Raw genomic sequence first — 12,796 nt, forward strand, 5'->3', positions numbered from 1 at the left:
GGTGAAGAAGGAATTAGCCCAAATCCGCAAAATGAAAGGTCCTAAAGGTGATCCAGGATTTGGTTGGTATAGCGGAGCAGACCCTCCGTCGCCACCCATCGGCAGACAGGGTGACTTCTATTTGGATGCTACCACCCTCGTTGTATATAAAAAACTCATTGCGGGTTGGACTGCATTCGGATCACTTAAAGGACATCGAGGAAGACCAGGGGTTCCTGGACCAAAAGGAAGTCCTGGCCCGACTGGGGAATCTGGATTGCAAGGTTTAAGGGGCCACACAGGACTGCAAGGACCCCAAGGACCATCAGGACACATAGGTGCTACAGGACCGCAAGGACCCCCAGGAAACATAGGACCCCAAGGACCTGAAGGATCGCCAGGCCCTCAGGGTGACATGGGACCGCCGGGGCCCAGAGGTCCTCGGGGCCACAGTGCAAAGAGTCTTCCAATACTTCTTCCATAATACGAAAACCAGAGTGAGATTATAGAAATGTTTCCTTTCTTTTCAATTCAACGAATTCATGCAATGGATGGTTTGATTACGGTTGAAATTGACTGTATGATTCATAAAGAACAATATTCTCCAAGCAAGTGATGACACGTGCACCTTAAATCAGTTTAGAATGCCTGCACAATGGTGGATAGTATATAGATCAATGCATCTGGATAGTCATCATAAGCCAGTGAGGCAGCAAGTGGTAGCTTCGGTTCAACTCCATAATGTTGGATGAGTTCAATCATTAGCTGTTCTTCTTGCTCTGTCATATCCACCGTCCTCTCAATAAACCGTTCAAAGTGAGCCTTACGTAGTTTCTTTGGGGTTATGACCTTCATCCACATTTTGAAGAACACTGGGGAAGTCTTGAATAGGGAAGCATTTCTCATCCATGCATCTTTGCTTCTGGGGAGATGAAGACTGAGTATCTGCACCATCTCTTCATCTTCATAGTAAATGCATGACAGGGCGATGGCATAATTCAGAGCTCTATACTCACTGCCCTTCTTCATAGCGTAGAGGCGTTGCCGAGTTTCAAAAAGCGATGGGTATAGCGGCTTACACACTCCCACCTTCTCGATAAAAGCCCCCAGACTTTTATCCACTGATTCCAGTCGCTGCACATCTGTGTAAGGCTTACTGGGCAGCATTACACGCTCTGCTACATTTGCCTCTGGCGCAAACAAAGAGCCCAAGACTAGACCACATTTCATGCAAACGACAGCTTCTTCCGTTTCTATTTCTTCATGGTTACACCCATCACAAAATTCAACTTCCTCCTGAAACTCCATGGTGCCAAATGCAACTGTAATGATCCTGACGCATTACTTTATCCCTTCCACTAATTGTTATCGGCCAATCAGCATACTCTCGTCACCTCACATCCAATCAGCATACCCCACGTCACACTAACGTTACACACACTTGTGTCATATATGCGAAAAAATGGTACTGGATCATAGCAAAATCCTACTGGATAATGAACAAAATAACGATTAAAACACAACACACAATAACAACAACAACAACCAACAACAACCAACAACAACCAACAACAACCAACAACAACCAACAACAACCAACAACAACCAACAACAACCAACAACAACCAACAACAACCAACAACAACCAACAACAACCAACAACAACCAACAACAACCAACAACAACCAACAACAACAACCAACAACAACAACACGGCCAGGGACTGAAAGTCGCACGCTAAGTATGGGCAACTTGTCAGTGCACATCTACGATGTGCGAATAAAACGAATGCAAGGAAAGTGAACTTGTTGCTGCACATCTACGAAGTGCGAATCAGGGAGTAGTATAATGACACGTGTACTAGTACACCTTGTGTTGCACTGCGTCTTTTCCGCAGGGCCACTGAAGGTCGCACGCTCCGCGTGCTTATGCACGCATGCGCAATATGTCACTGCACATCTACGATGTGCAAATCAGGGAATAGTACGTATTTTACTACTCCCCGGTGCGAATGCACCGAACGTGCACAAGTGCACGTTCGCCACGGAAAAGAACATGATGACATTTATGGCATGGCAGGGGTCAAAGGTCAAACTCTGGGGGGTCCCGGGGCCAGACCCAGCACGACCGACACAGTGTGCCTTATTTGGCCCAAAGGTCAAAGGTCAAAAAGTGGGCCAGAACCTGCCCCGCACTTACTACTATCCAGCTCTGGCTTTGTCTCAGAGCTAAGGATACATCCCTGCTAAGCCAAAGGCACGACTGACTCACAGCAATTGCACAACGCGCAGCACACAGTGGCAATCTTGTCAATGACAGCAATGTTTGGATCACCGCTGTCACGCATGAGGAGGTTGATCGGCAATGTGGATTGCAACAGTGTATACTTGTTGCGTAGCACACCAATCACACGCTCAACATGAATCCGGACTCGGGAGAGCAGTCTCGCTTTGTCAATTTCAATTCGAGACAACTGGCTCTTCCCTCTCGTGAATGGTGGGATCACAAGCTCAGCACAGTACAGACCTACGCTGTCTTGTACAGTGAATCCCCTATCTGCCAGTACCTGGTCACCCGGGAGGAGTTTCTCCAGAAAGCCACAATTCTCGGTGATGTGCTTATCCGATGTCCTCCCACCCCAGGCTTGTGAGATGAACGATATTACACCTTGCGGTGTAATGGCAATGAGGAACTTGATCGTGTTGTGCGATTTATAATGTGAGTATGACTGCGCTCTCACCATCAGATCAGAGGGACGCTGGCAGAATACTTCGAAGCAGTCGATGATGCACACACACTTCTTGAAATTCTTGGCGAACTCTGGCGGCATTGTCTTGCCTAGATCACCCGGATCTGGCCATCTTACAAGTGGCTTCATACGCACATACATAATGTTCACCCACTTCAGCACATACCTCGACACGGTACTCTGGGCCACACCAAAACGATACCCAAGGTCAGAATCATTTAAGATCAGGCGGAGCTTCATTAGCGTCATCAAGAACTGCGTGAACAATGAGGTTGCCGGGCGGTTGTGACGCTCAACATCGCTGGAAACAAACTCAAAAACAGTGATGAGCACAGCGTACGTTGGCAATCCGGTGTAGAGCTTCACCTTGTCATCATTACATATCAGATCGTTCTCAGAAAGTGCTGCTCCACCACGGAGAGTTGAGTTTTGGGCCCTTAATTTCTTCACCTCCTCTCTCAGCAGCAAGTTCTCACATTTCAAATTATCGAATTCTGACTCGTGATGACAGCATTTACCACCAGTGTCTGGACTAGCTGAGTCGGTCCTATCGCTGCTCTCCACAGGGATCTCCACAGGTTTGTCAGCAATCTACAAAACAACAACAATAACAACAAAAATAACTCAAGCATTCCAAACCCTCCATGTTATGTAAATCTCATTCTATTATCTCTTATTAGCCACAGTACAGCCTGCCATCGTGAGGATAAGGATTTGAATTTCGACAGCCTTGTCGGCAGGTTTGCAGTTGCATTAGTACTCACCACGCTCGGTGGAGGAGTATCATCCCTGCTCTCCTCAGGGATCTCCACAATATTGTCAGCAATCTACCAAACAACAACAGTACACACAGGCCATCGTGAGAATAAAGATTTGAAACAACAACCTCCTAATAATCACTCTACTCTCATATTGGCCACAGTACAGGCCATCGTGAGGATACAGATTTGAATCTTGACAGCCTTGTCGGCAAACAGACTTGCAGTTGCATTAGTATACAGAGTAGTACGAACTCACCACGCTCGGTGGAGGCGTATCTGCACCGGTATCGAACACCGGGCCTGACCGTACACGCTTCGATCTCCGCTCGTACGCTTCTAGTTGCTCCTTCTGTTTCCGTTTCACAGGGCTCTGTACAAATAAAAAAAAACTGACGGCAAATAATCTGGAGAGAGAGGGTCATCACTCTTCTTTCCACCAACAAAATGTGCAGAGCACAGCCAAGTGTTTTGATTTGGTGACCACTTGTCACGACGAACATCTACAGTCCACTTCTTCCGTTTCACAGGGTCTGCCGGAAAGCGGTAGAAACTGACAACCGAACCAACCTTAGACCGGTTACTGCAGCCAACAGCACAACAACTTTTGACCATCGTACTAGCAAAACTGCAGAAGGAATGACTCTTCCACAACGAAACAAAAAATGCCTCCTCCCTCATAATAATAATCAGATCAGCAGCTGCTTCTCAAGTTCAAAAATTTAGTTTTTTGCCACTCAGTCCCTCATGATGAGCTCAGCGGGGCACCGTTACTATGGAGATTGCAGCCTGTGACGTGTATTGCATAAGGTCTATACGCTGTACGGGGAGATTTTTCCTCAGTATGTTGTAGGCGGTGCTGGAGGGGACGTGACGATGGCGGAGCCAAGTGCAAAACGATCTAGGCAGCCCAGATTGCCCACTTCGAGTGCCGTGCGTGGTGTTTTGAAAAAGTTTCCTTTGCCAGGTTCAGTCACTGATCCTCTCGTCTTTTTCAGCAGCCATCATGACGAGGTCAGACAGGTTCTGCTCGAGGAGCTTCAGTCTCACCCGTTCAAGGTGGTTTTAGTTTTGAGGGTGGAGATGACACGAGAGTCGGCCACGGGTAGTACGTCTGCCGTCCCGTTTTTTAGAAGTAGACCGGCTCGGATCCTCAGCGAAGGGGACATTGATAGTGCAGTCAAGACGATGGTGGCGAGGATCACTTGTCTTATTGATAAGTGGGTGCAGAACGGATCCGACTGGATCGTTTCTCGAGTGAGACAGCTGGATGTGTCCACAGCAAAGTACACTCCTCTTCGAGGTGAGTTTCTGTTCATCCGGCAGTGTTTGTTCGAAGCCTATCGAATTTCTTGTGGAAAGTTGTAGATGTATTGTTTTGTACCAGATGTACAGTTTTTCGTGATTGACGAGAGGGTGTAGTTGTGATGTGGTGTTACTCTGAGCAAAGCTTTCGTTGTATTTTTGTGGTGTTCTGTAGGTGGTGCAGCTGATATCCCGCCCAAATTAGAAAAAAAGAAGGCCATCATTAACGTAAAGAACAACGATGACAGATGTTTGATGTGGGCGTTGTTGTCAGCGCTGCACCCCGTCGACTACAACCCACAGCGTGTATCCAAGTGCACCCAGTACGTTGAGGAGCTGCGGTTCGACGGTGTGATGTTCCCTGCAACGCTCAGTGATGTACCCAAAGTGGAGTTACAGAATGGTCTTGCAATCAATGTGTTTGGCTACGAGGGGAATCTGTACCCACTCTATCTACGCGAGCGACAGGAGACTCCCATCAACCTCCTTCTTCATGACAACCACTTCACATGGATAAAAAACTTCAGTCGTGCATGTGAGAATAAGAACAGACATGCAACACACTACTGCTTGCGATGCCTCTCCGCACACAAAACAGCAGACTCCCTGCAGCATCACAGCGAGAGATGTCAGGTGATGAAGCCCGTGCCAGTAGTCATGCCCACAGCAAAGGACAGCATCCTCAAATATACAAATTTGAAGCACAGGATGGTGGCTCCATATATCATTTACGCTGATACAGAGGCCATCATTGAGCCGATTGAGGAACAGCATGGCAGCAGCACTGTACGCACAGCACGTCATGTACCATGCAGCATCAGGTATGTTTTGTTGTTGGTGTTGTTTTTGACTAATGTTTGCTGTACTCATACCTGCACAGTGCTTGCTGTTATTCCTTCTTGTCTTGTTCTCCCCTAATTGTGTTCGTGTTGTAGTATGTGCATTTTGTGTGATTACATTTTTTCAAAATCACTCATTCTTACTTTCCTTCTTCTTTTATGCTCTTGTAGATATGCTGCCATCCGATCCAACGGTGAAGTCCGGGGCGAGTTTGACGACTGCAGTGAGAATGCCATTCACAACTTTTTCGAAGGTCTCAAAGAGTTGGAAGGCAGTATTCAGGAGGATTTGGCTGATATCCAGCCAATTCGCATGACGGCAGAACTGGAGCTTGAGTTTCAGAACGCAGTCAACTGCTGGATATGTGATGAAGTACTTGGAGAAGATCGTGTTCGTGATCATGATCATCTCACTGGTAAGTATTATATTTTTTTGTTTATTTTTTTTGTTTTGCAGTTGTGTGTAGATATGCGCATGATGTGTATAGTGCATTTTCATGTATTTGTAGCTGTTTGCATATGTGTTTTATCACGGTGTATTGAATTGTATTGTCAGTGGTATCACCTTCACTGTAGATGTTTACTATGTTTGTGTATTCCCCTCTTTCTGAATATCTGCACAGGCAACTACCGTGGTGCTGCACACTACCAGTGTAATATTCAGCTGAGTATCTGCCCAGATCGCCAGATCATTCCGGTTGTGTTTCACAACCTGAAAGGGTACGATGCTCACCACCTCATCGCCCACATTGGTATGACCGAGGTTGAAGAGGTGGAGTACGAGGACTCTAACCAGCGTAAGCGAATTAAGAAGGTTGGTGAGATCAGTGTCATCGCCAACAACATGGAGACATATATTTCATTCAAGTGGCGTCAGTACCGCTTCATCGACTCCATGGCCTTCTTGAACTACTCTCTGGACTCGTTGGTGAGCAACACCCCGGAAGATGCGTTCAAGCTTACTCGTACATTGGCCCATCATGACCTTCTCCTGCGTAAGGGTGTCTACCCCTACGAGTACATGGACTCCTTTGCTCGGTTTGATGAGACACAGCTGCCACCTAAATCAGCATTTGAGTCTAGTTTGACTGGAGAAGGTATCAGTGATGCCGACTAAGCCCGTGCTCAGAACGTATGGCAGGTAAGCAGCTTGTGCCTTCTGTATTGTGCTCTACTTATGACTTTGAATGCTGTTGTGATGTGCTCTACTCATTGTTTTGTACTCATTGCTCTCTATCTGTGGATATGTGGATGCTTGTGTGTATGGATGTGTGCATGTGTGCGTGCGTTGCTGTTTTTTTGTTTTGTTTTTCGTTTTGCAGACATTTGAGTGCAGTACAATGGAGGCCTATCATGACCTCTATTTGCAAAAAGATATCTATCTTCTAGCAGATGTCTTTGAGCATTTCCGCAAGACAGCATACAAGACGTATGGGTTGGATCCAGCTCATTACCTTACTCTCCCAGGTATGTTCATCAGTCTTTGTTGTTGTCCAATGTATTCTCTCCTTCAGATGGTGTTCTTTGTTAGTATTCTTGTACTTTCTTGTCGGTGCATATTTATACTTTTTGCATGGTGTATTGACTTTCGTGTTTGTGTTCTGGTGTGTTGTATGGTGTTATGTAGGATATGCATGCAGGGATCGATTTACTTTGATTTTTTTGCATAGCAGTCACTGCTACATAGTTTTACAATTGACTAGCAACTCCCAGTATTGATTAGCAGTTTTCCTTCATCGAAAGTTTACATGTATATCTGTACAATAGCAGGATTTTGTACAGAAGAGGACAATAGCTGCAGTTGCTATTTGCTTTTCCAAACGAACGGTTGACCTGAATATTTTACGTCAGGGTTTTCGCTGGGGCTTATTACAATCATGTTCAGCGTCCATCTGACTTCGAGTTCTTCACAACACAATGTCCTTCCACAGGGCAGTTCCACTGATTCCTTCGACAAATAAAGCGCAGGAAAGCGCTCAAACGATCGTGACACTTCGTTCAAAGCGCACAGAATTTTCGCTTTTCTCCTTTTCTTCATCGAAACGAATCGGCCACTCCTGGCCAGCGTCCAGTTCTTTTTCCCGCTTCTGGACAGTGATCAGATTCACTGACATGTTGGCTACACGAGACTAAGAACTATCTACTTCAACTGTGTCTTGTCGAACAGAAACAAACTAAATTGAGCTTGATAGTGAAAGAAGAAAGGAGAACTTCAGCCTTTTCAGGGAAAGTCGCCGCCATGTACCATGATGTACTGCAGTCTTATACGACCAGTGCAGTGTGGCTAGTGCAGTGTCCAAAATCAAACAGAGCGCGATCCGCGACCCGCGCGGACTGAGCAGGACAGGTCAGTTTGGAGTAGTAAAATATTACTCCCTAGTCAGCAGTGTGTACAGCAGTAGCATGCAAACTGCACACAAAGAGTACAGAATGGTCTTTGTACATACCGGTATGCATGACCAGTGCATCGCAGTTTTGGGCGATAAAAAACAAAAAGCGAATCGCAGCCAGTGAATTTTGATTCGCTAACTGCGATGCGAACCCGGATAAATCGATCCCTGTGCATGGGATGCTCTACTACGGTTCACCCAGATTGAACTGCAGCTGCTCACGGATGTAGACATGCATCTGTTTGTCGAAGCCGGTCTACGTGGGGGCATCTCGATGGCGTCGCAGCGGTACGGCAAGGCCAACAACCCAACGATGGTTCAGTACAATCCTGCCGAGCCCACATCATACCTGCTATACCTTGATGCCAACAACCTGTATGGCTGGGCTATGTGCCAGAGTATGCCGACATCCGAGTTTGCCTGGTGTGACAAGAACCTGTCCGAGATACTGGCACACCCTGTAGATTCGAGCACTGGGTTCATTGTGGAGTGTGATCTTGAGGTACCCTCTTCGCTGCACCACTACTTCAATGAGTATCCACTCGCACCGGAAGTGATGAGAACATTCTCAGATAAGCTATCACCATACCAACAAGCACTTGTGGAGGAGCTCAAAGGGTCAGCCGTAAATGGAGTCAAGTTGACACCCAGTCTCCTACCCAAGTCCAAGTATGTGTTACACTACCGTACACTGCAGCTGTATTCGCGTCTGGGCATGGTGGTGACCGCTGTTCACAAGGTGTTGGGATTCAGCAGAGTGCCTGGATGTCTCCCTACATCTATCTGAACACTGCACTTCGCACGAGGGCTACAACCGACTTTGAGAAGAGCTTTTACAAGGTAAATGCAACCGTTGTGTGCAGTCTTGTATGTTGTTGTTGTTGTTTTTTTGTCGCATGTATGGTGCAAGTGTGACGTGGAGTATGCTAATTGAAAATATGCTGATGTGAAGGAATGGCATGATATGATTCTCATGTGTCATGTTTGCCTGTTTGTGTGCTGCAGCTGATGGACAACTCAGTCTTTGGCAAGACGATGGAGAACGTTCGTAATCGAACACGCATCGATCTCTTGTGAGAAGAAAGTGAGGAGCAGGTACTGAGGGCAGTGAGCAAGCCTACATATGTGCGGCACGACATTTTCCCGAACGGGCTTGTCGGAATAGAAAAGCAGCACACTGAGATCAAGCTCAACAAGCCAGTCTATGTGGGTATGTCGATACTAGACCTGTCAAAGGTGCATATGTACTCCTTCTACTACGATGTGCTGAAGGAGCAGTACGGTAGCAAAATCCGGCTGTTGTACACCGACACCGACTCTGTTATTGTGCACATAACCACCGGTGATGTTTATGCAGAGATGGATCTGTCTCTGTATGACACCAGCAACTTTCCCACTGACCATCCTCAGTACACTTCTGCCAATAAGAAAGTGGTTGGCAAATTCAAAGATGAGCTTGGTGGGAAATCCATGGTGGAGTTTGTAGGTCTAAGATCGAAGAGGTACTCCTACATCGGGCAGGAATCGGCCAAACGGGCCAAGGGTGTGCGGAAGGCAGTCCTGGCAAATATCATCACCCACAAGGACTATGTAGATGCACTGCTCAGTCATCGTGTGTCTGCCAGGCCTATGACGGGTCACCGATCACATTGCCACACAGTGTATGAGGAGGTAACCACCAAGGTGGCATTGTCTCCATTCGACTGCAAGCGGTATATACTGGATGATGGCATGGCCACACTTGCATATGGTCACAAGGACATTTAATGGGCAGGACCCCACATTGAACATGTTTCATCATTTTCATGCAAATCTCCCCGCCATTCTTCTGTCTAATATTCCTCCTTTCTTGACGTGTGGAGCTGGCTCCAACACTCTACATTTTTGTTAAATATTTCAGGCTTGTGCCTCAATTATATTGCAGGATATAGTGCATTGTGCGGTATAATAATCTTCGTCGCGTCATAAAATATTACCCTACATACTTTGGTGTGCAGTGTGTGCGCAGCATAGTCCATATATCATCAAATTGATCAAGTTCAGTATCTGCGGGCATATATTTCCCCAGCTTGAGAAAATGCTTATATACTTGCGTAAATTTATGCTCACAATGATGACATAAAAATGAGATTAAAGTCCATATGATGGCCAGTATGAATGTAGTTATGATGCTTGTTCTTTCGGCTGGTGAGGTTTGAGTGGATTTCTCTGCCACCACATTGCTGGCTCCGAACAGCACTGGTGCAAGCAGGAGTAGTTGTTGAGTAAGTTTAACTTTATTCCCGTAGCTATGCAGAAGACGTTACTTCAGTAACGTCTGGCGCTAGCCAGGGTCCACACAGCTTTAATTTGGTGTTTGTTTGTGTGTTTGTTTGTTTGTGTCACGCCTGGCGCTATCCGTATCTGACGGCAAAAAAGCATAGGATGTTATAAATTTTTCAATTCTCCTATTTTTTTTTTCAGGCATATCCTGGGATTCGAACCCGCACTATCGCCCTACATGCATTCCCCCCATACACTTCACATTCATACCCATTCTTCCAAGTTGCTTCACGTTATTATCTTGCGTTTGAAAGCCCTATTTGAATATTGCGGGCAGCTGTATGTGGCCAGCTGTGTTTGATGGTACGGTACGGGAGACGGTGTCGTATTACCCTCGATCGTACCGTGCCATCAAAGACGGCTGGCCACAATGCATATTCAAATAGGGCTTTCAAATGCAAGACCACAATGTGAAACAACTTGGAAGAATTAGTGTGTATGTGAAGTGTATCGGGGGATGCATGCAGGGCGCGCCATAGTGCGGGTTCGAATCCCAGGTTATGTCTTAAAAAAAAAGGATTTTTTTAAAGAATTTTTAACATTCCTATGCTTTTTTTTGTCTAGGTCATCAAGGCAAAAAAGCATAGCGTAGGGCCCTGAGCTGCCAAGCTCTCTCGTTCAAACGCCCCTTCACTTTCTCATAGGTTCCGCTGTTGCTCGCAGTTGACGCCTCGGCTGATGGGGTGTCATTGCTTGAGGAGTCCATCTTGATCCTACTGTACCGGGAATTTTTTCTCACATCCATTCAACCATTAGTATGAGAAAAATTATGGCCAAAAAGGCTGAACGAGGATGAGTCCATACTGAGCGATTTGCCCAGTTAAAGTCGTGTGTAAGGGTGTTGTCAAAACTTTGCCAACCTCCTTTTTCCGCCAACCAGGGTGAAACATTGGTGGTCATGTAATCTAAGTGCCAGGTCATGACATGATGTACATAGTGCAATCCCAGTTCCGTTGAATTCTCCATACAGATGTTCGCTAACTCGCTGCTGAATAAGTACAGGGCCACAATTTTAACATGGCTGATACCGTTTTTAAATAGTTCTTTTGCAAATGTAAGAAATTGCGTACGACCCGTTCTGGAGTTGAAACACAGTTGCTGCATCAGCACCTGAAATCTCGATCCACTGCGTCTGACTAAGCGACACACTCGTACCAACCTACCCGTTGCAGACCCCAATAGCACTACTCTTTTGGAGTTTGATACCCTCAGCGTCGATACCATCTCCAAGTTGCTTGAATCTCTGGTATCCAACAAAGCCACCGGCTCCGATGATATTCCGTCCTGCATCCTGAAGTCCTGCAGAGATTCAGTCTCGTATCCGTTAACTGTTATCGTCAACCCGTCTCTTCGCTCTGGCATCTTTCCTGCTGCCTACAAACATGCCCATGTCTGCCCTGTTTACAAATCTGGTGATAAGACCTCAGCCACCAACTACAGGCCAATCTCACTGTTGCCTATCGCGGCCAAGATCCTAGAGAAGGTTGTCCACAAGCAAGTCATTTCGTATTTCACCCAGAATCCAGACCTGTCAGCCATACCAGCTGAACAATTTGCGTACCGCTCACACCATAGCTGTGAGGATGCCCTGACACTTTGCATAGACAGATGGAACAGAGCACTTGACAACGGTGACCAATGCGGAGTAGTCTTTGCGGATATGAGCAAGGCGTTTGACCGTGTGCAGCACACAGGTCTGCTGGGAGAGCTAGCCACCACTGGCTTAGGCGGTACTGTCCTCAAGTGGTTCTCAGACTATCTCACGAACCGCAGCCAGCAGGTTACTGTCAATGGGGAGAAGGGTGACACCAAACCCTGTACAAGAGGGGTCCCCCAGGGGTCTGTTCTTGGGCCTTTGCTTTTCTGCGTCTACATTCGCCGGGTACCCGATATATTTCACCAGAGTGTCGTGCAGCTGTACGCTGATGATATTGCGTTCTACGTATTCGGCTCTGATGTGGCTACAATTATGCTACGCTTGCAGGATAGTATGCGGTTGCTAGAGCAATACCTTGATGAGAAAGGCCTTCTGCTCAACCCCACTAAAACACAGTTCATGTTGATACGGCGTCCTGCCCTGCCTGCACTGAGCCCAGCTCTGTACCTGACCTGTAAAGGTATTGTAATTTCCCCTGTCTCTACTGTGAAATACCTCGGTATACTAATCGATGAGCATCTAACGTTCCGCCCACAAGTAGAAAAGGTGTGTTCAGTGGTCTTCGCTAAACTAGCCTGTTTTGCTCATGGCCGTCGCAATTTATCAGCTACAGCTCGGAGAACTTTCTTCTTGTCAATTATACAGTCTACTCTAGAATATGCAAGTAATGCGTATGTGCACTGTTTGAAAACTACCCTATATAACAGGCTTGTAACGGTCAGCCATATTGCGATGAAGAAGGCATTTGGTTTAGATAGAATGACCCCAACTGCATTAGTTTTACAACGGTGTCATCT

At 46.5% G+C, this 12,796-nt stretch overlaps 1 protein-coding gene and 1 long non-coding RNA gene across 2 annotated transcripts; both read right to left on the reverse strand.

The window, feature by feature from the left end:
- Positions 1–2,224: 2,224 nt before the first annotated feature.
- Positions 2,225–2,809, reverse strand: LOC135821773 (uncharacterized). Its single transcript, XM_065334770.1, has one exon. The coding sequence runs from the start codon at positions 2,807–2,809 to the stop codon at positions 2,225–2,227; it is 585 nt and encodes a 194-aa protein (XP_065190842.1).
- Positions 2,810–3,011: 202 nt separating this feature from the next.
- Positions 3,012–4,298, reverse strand: LOC135820639 (uncharacterized). Its single transcript, XR_010554153.1, has 3 exons — positions 3,746–4,298; positions 3,493–3,555; positions 3,012–3,319 (listed from the first exon to the last, which is right to left on the reverse strand). It is a non-coding gene; the product is annotated as an uncharacterized LOC135820639 (long non-coding RNA).
- Positions 4,299–12,796: the final 8,498 nt, after the last annotated feature.

Source organism: Sycon ciliatum, chromosome 7, assembly GCF_964019385.1.
Source record: "Sycon ciliatum chromosome 7, ocSycCili1.1, whole genome shotgun sequence".
Classification (NCBI taxonomy): domain Eukaryota; kingdom Metazoa; phylum Porifera; class Calcarea; order Leucosolenida; family Sycettidae; genus Sycon; species Sycon ciliatum.

Excerpts from the sequence above, each read along its gene's own strand:
- LOC135821773 (XM_065334770.1), bottom strand. The coding sequence starts at position 2,809 with ATGCCGCCAGAGTTCGCCAAGAATTTCAAGAAGTGTGTGTGCATCATC.